Source organism: Rhamphochromis sp. 'chilingali' (genome assembly GCF_963969265.1).
Source record: "Rhamphochromis sp. 'chilingali' genome assembly, chromosome: 5".
Lineage (NCBI taxonomy): Eukaryota > Metazoa > Chordata > Actinopteri > Cichliformes > Cichlidae > Rhamphochromis > Rhamphochromis sp. 'chilingali'.
The window spans coordinates 13,840,759-13,846,180 of NC_137932.1; the positions used below are offsets into that span (position 1 = coordinate 13,840,759).

General features: G+C 39.5%; 1 protein-coding gene across 1 annotated transcript; it reads left to right on the top strand.

The window, feature by feature from the left end:
• Positions 1-224: 224 nt before the first annotated feature.
• On the top strand, positions 225-4,595 carry LOC308397339 (melanocortin-2 receptor accessory protein 2A-like). The gene is made up of 4 exons (XM_080883193.1): positions 225-340; positions 610-733; positions 1,226-1,325; positions 3,538-4,595. Exons 2-4 carry the CDS (start codon positions 616-618, stop codon positions 4,025-4,027), a joined length of 708 nt encoding a protein of 235 aa, XP_080739319.1. The 5' UTR covers positions 225-340; positions 610-615; the 3' UTR covers positions 4,028-4,595.
• The last annotated feature ends 827 nt before the right edge of the window (positions 4,596-5,422 follow it).

Sequence of the window (5,422 nt, forward strand, 5' to 3'; positions counted from 1 at the left end):
TTTAGCTGCGTTATCTATCTAAATACACAACTTTGGTTTAAAATAAATACATAAATTAATTTATCCAAACGGTCAATCCTACTGGATCGACGTACACAGAAGAATTTCAGTCGGCAGTTTTGTACGTGTCTTCAGTACATTTAGTCAACCTACTGCAAATGCCTTGGCATGGGTTCGAGGACACGAGCATCTTGCAGCGTAGTCTCTTTATCTCCGGGAGTAAGTGAGACACTAGTACAGAGACTGTTGGGTAAGGGTGATGCGCACTGAGAAGCTCCCCAAAAGGCTGTTGCTTCGCTTACTGGACTCACACGAGGATGGATAGAGTTTTTGCGTAACGGTAACGCGGTGAATTTTTGTACTCTTTTTCCAAATTTTGGTCGCTTTGTAATTACGTTATTAACGGAAATAACGTTCAAGGAGTTGTTCGGGGGATTCCCCAAATGTCCAGCCTTTGAATTTATTTTCAACAACAGTAGAAAGATCTAACATTCCTGGAGATTGCCTGTTTGCAAACGTTTTGGATACTATAGCGTCTCACTCATATGGCGTTCTGACTGGATTGATTTGATTTGTCTTCTACTGTTATATCACGAAAAAAAAAATTAGGTTGAAATGTCCGACTTCCACAACCGGAGCCAAACAAGCGCACGTCGCAGTGACTACGTGTGGCAGTATGAATATTATGAGGACGAAGAGCCCGTGTCGTTCGAGGGACTCAAAGCGCACAGATGTAAGCCAAACACATTACTAAGACGTTTCCCATTGTTTCTGATCTCCTTCTAAATTGTGCAGTGTTTATGTCTATGGCTGTGTTATGTGTAGCCTATGTGTATGCCTTCCAGCGCACTTTTAATTAAATGATTCATCACCCTTTGGTCCCCCTTACTCCTTGCATTATTGCTTTAGCTGAACGCTGTCTGTTTCTCATTAACATTGTGTAGCAGATTTAGTTCGTGGAGCACCTGTAGTGCCGTTTTATACTCCAGTGGAAGCCTAATAGTCAAGCCAGTTAATGAGACCAAATTGTAATGCCAAACAATTCGGTTACTTTAATCAAATGTTAGACGAACGAAATTTCACTCTTTACAACACAATTAAGAATTCTGTCCTCAGAGTGAGGCTTCCAGTTGAGAATAAAAGTCACACACAGAAAATGAGAAGAGCAGAGATTAATGTAGTCATTAATTGTACTAATAAGATTCTTCCTTCTCTGACCTTTCAGACTCCATCGTCATCGGCTTTTGGGTTGGACTTGCTGTGTTCGTGATTTTCATGTTCTTTGTTCTCACTCTGCTCACAAAGACAGGAGCGCCACATCAAGAGTGGGTATAATAGCAGGCTGGAGCCCATGTTTATTTCCACTTTCACATTTCCCCCTACAAGGACATTTAAAGCACCGTGGAGAGCTCAAGGAAATAAGCACTTAGCACTTCTCATCTAGGTGGCTGTTTAAGAGTGAGCTGATGAGTTTCAGGGATGCTGTTCTGACAGTAGACTGTGCAAAAGTCTTGAGCTACCCCCACATTATTTATTAGTTTTCTAGAAAAACTGGAAATAGTGTAAACATTTTTGAAACATGTGCGAAATAAATACAGTTTGTAATGCAGAAACAGTGTCTGTACAATTCTAATGAGCTTGAAAGTCATTTTGTTGGTATGTCCACCTTAATTCTTCACCACAGCCTGAACTCTCTTAAGCAAGCTTTGTGGTCATTTATTTAAGCAGTCTGCAGGAATAGCTCTCTGGGCTCCTTGAAGGGCATCCCAAAGCCTTTCTTTGGATGCTTGGTGCCTTTTGCACCATTCTTTCTCAAGATGATCCTACACTGTTTTAATAACATTGAAGTCCAGCAGTCCATAAGACTTGTTGCCATTTATTTTCAGCCCAGTTCATGTGTAATTTGGAATACTTTAGCATTTCCTCCTTGTTTCCCAATGAAAGGGTGGCTTCTCGACAGCCACCCTTCCACAGAGACCATGTCAAATGAGGCTTCAATTAATAGTAAATGGATCAGGTTAGATGTATCACTCGGCCCCTGTCTCAGTTCTTTGCCAGATTTCTTTCCTATTTTTTAAGACTATGACCATCAGATAGTGTTCATCTGCTGTAAATTGTTTTTTAGGCTTCCCACTTCTTCTTTTGTCCTCCACTTGTCCAGTTTCTTCTCCATGTTTTAGGGTCACACTGCAAACCATGCTAAGACATGCCTAGTTTTCTGCTAACAGCTCATTTGGATTTACCTTATTGGTGAAAAAGCCTTTATCTTTGGCATTTTTGAAAATGTAACTAAAGAAATGGGAACACATGTTGTGTGTTTGTGACAGGCTGCTAATAACAATTTGCCTAAAGGTACAATTTAAAATAGATTCTTTGCTAAACTGTATGTCAACACTGGCACATGTCTTGATTTAGGTCCTTCTAATGCTTCAATGAATCATAGGTCAGTTTTAAGTAGCTGAACAAAAAAACAGAAATCCTCAGGTACAAGGACCGGCCTGAAAATGACTGGAAAAACAGCTAATATCCAAAGAAATTAAAAAGTGCTCTTGAGCTATAGCGCTCCAGGCTTTCTGAATCAAAGACCTTCAGAAAGCCCAGAGAGCTATAGCTCAAGAGCACTTTAGAAAAATTACAAGAAGGTCTGTCTCTTTCAAAGCAAAATATAAAGAAATGAGAGATTACTGGGCATTTTGCACATTACTGTATGTTGTAAGACATTGTAATATAATTATGTCATGTTGAATACATATATAGATGAGTGACAAATAAAAAAAGGCCAATGTAAATTAACTTAAAGTGATTGGTCACCATCAATTCATCGCTCATTGACAATGATTCCTCTAGTTTTGAGAATGCTGCTGCAGGGATGGCCCACAACGGATCATCCATCCGTGATGGTGGTGGAGTGTTTTGTTATACACTTTGTTCCAAAATCTCCAAAACGTGTTTAACTACTTTACAATGTGATGACTGGAAAAACCGTAGCATATTATTCACATCACTTTCATACTCATCCGTCACCTCTTGTGTCGTTTGGATGGGAACAGTTAGCCTTAAGAAAAATACAGAATGAATACAAACCATTATGTGAATAAGTCTAGGGTTCATGTTTTGCCTGTAATTTTTCAACTGCCTCTTTACTGATTTTATATTGTGCTTTTTACAAAAGATATTTGAACTGGCGCTGAGCTTCGTATTGTCAAAGGCACATTTTCCATTTCAAAATAATAACCAGAACTGGAAATTGGTGAGAAGTCACTTATATAATGTCAGACTGAATACAGCTCTGTGGTTAAACCAAGGCGGAGTAAGTAGTTACCCCTGCTCAACCCTGTTCCTTTTTCAGCATGGGTGATTTTAAGAATCCATTTCCAGACACAGAAGCAAAAAAGCAATGGAGAACAAAAAAATCCTTAATTTTTTCTATTGAACTAATGTTACATTCAGGACAAAAATGACCAAAAAAAGCGCCTCATATTGTTAAAGCCTTCTCCTGCTGTAATCTCACTCTCATCTTTCTTTGTTTCATAACAGTAACCCAGACTCGGCTGAAAAGCGTCATCGACCGGGAAGCTGTCTGGTAGACATTGATGGTCACCAGGATGAAAACGACAAAGCCTTCTCACGTCCGTTGCTAGCAGGATCCCGTTCATATTTTAATTTCTACATCAATGAGGAAGACAAGGGTCACGGGAAGCAAAAAGTAGAAGAAAAGAGAGCTGGAAAGCACACCGGGGCCCGAGCCGAGCAGGGAACCTTCAACCGGAACAGAGGTGTCAGCTCCTCTGGGATGGACGAGATGGAAGAAGACATTGAGGAGGCTGGGGTCCACCAACAGCTTACTGGACTAATAGAACAGAGCAAGACAGACAGAGAGTGCACCTTTCTTTCTCACTTCAACATCCCTAACTTTGTCAACTTGGATCACAGTTCAACTCTTGGAGAGGATGATCTGCTATATGAGCCCTCAGTCATACTAGAGCGTCAGTCTAAATGTCACGATGCTCACTTTGACATCCACTAAGGCTCGTCCTGCAGATAAGCATGGTTATAGTGATACCGTAACACCATTTGCTTTTTCAAAGGGTCATTTATGAACTGACAATGAGAAATATACTCATCACTAAGCTTCTGTGTATGAAGTTTTGTTGTGTTTTTTTTTACAGCCAACAACCAAGAGGGCACAAAACCTAGCTGACAGAGCAATATTCAGTGCAACTCAAAGTTATAAGATGATAATTCTTCCTGAAGTTGAAATTGCCTCAGGCGAGATACCTGTTATTTTGAGTATAGGCTCTGGAAATGGACGCAGCTGTGCTGTACCTGGATGAGATGACATTTTCACACAGGAACAGATAAAAATGGAAGAGTGCCAGGTTCACAAGGGAGATTTTTTTTTTTGTAGTTCTGTAGAATTCATCATGTTGTTATTGCTGTGTCGTTTTCCTTGTAGAATTTTGAACGCTGGGCATTATCTTTTAAAAACGAAATAAATGCCAGCTGGTCTACCAACAAATTTAAAAACTGTGAATTAATCAAGTTTTGTCCTAAGATTAAGTGTTTAGAAAAGGTGAAGTGTAATTCTGTGTAGCAAAAGGTATAATTAGTAGTACAAAATCAAATATATCAGAATAGGGACTCGCAGGAGAAAATACACTGCGCTTTTGTAGTCGGAAAATCTATTAAACTTACTGAAGGTGAATGTTAACTGTTCTAATAAAACTTAAATGTTTTTGAAATTAACTCGCGTTTGGAGTGGTGCAGTATTTTTCTGAATGTTGTGTTTGGACTGACTCTCGCCTTCATATCTTTCAGGGACTCAAATGTCTACGAGTACAAGAGATGTGACTGCTTTCACCTGCGGTGACAAAGCAAAAGAGGATTATGGCTCTGCGGTTCATCGCATTAACATTTACGTAACGAATACAGAGGATAACTACAGAGCAGTTGGCAGAAACCAGAATCGCCCTAAAAAGTAAAGTTTGATCCGGATCACAGCTGTGAAAAGAAAATCTATACCGTCATTATCCTTGTGTTTGGGGACATTTTAACAGAAGAGCTCATGCATAAAAGCCTAAATGCTGCACCCCTCCTTGTCTTTATTCATGTAGAAATATCTCCCCCAGCTAAATCAAATTAAAATTGTTTTGAACAATATCAGGTGATAATTATGCAAAGGAACATTGCTAGTTATCATTATTACTTAACGGGGACTGCATGAGTTACATACATTTGTCTGATGGAAGGATGTGCTGAGAATGCTCGAGAGTTCATCAGCATTAATGCGACACTGACTTCACTGAAGCAGCCTCTTAGGTTTTGACAAACAGCCCATTAATTCTTACCAGTGAAAATTAATGTAAAAATAAAGACCTCTGACCTCGACTGACATTTCTCATATTTCTTGAAAGGCAGGCGG

What these genes read in the sequence shown, in the direction of transcription:
- LOC308397339 (XM_080883193.1), top strand. Translation starts at nt 616, where the DNA reads ATGTCCGACTTCCACAACCGGAGCCAAACAAGCGCACGTCGCAGTGAC. An exon ending in GGGACTCAAAGCGCACAGAT is followed by an intron (nt 734 to 1,225) that starts GTAAGCCAAACA and finishes CTGACCTTTCAG; the next exon opens with ACTCCATCGTCATCGGCTTT. An exon ending in ACAGGAGCGCCACATCAAGA is followed by an intron (nt 1,326 to 3,537) that starts GTGGGTATAATA and finishes GTTTCATAACAG; the next exon opens with TAACCCAGACTCGGCTGAAA.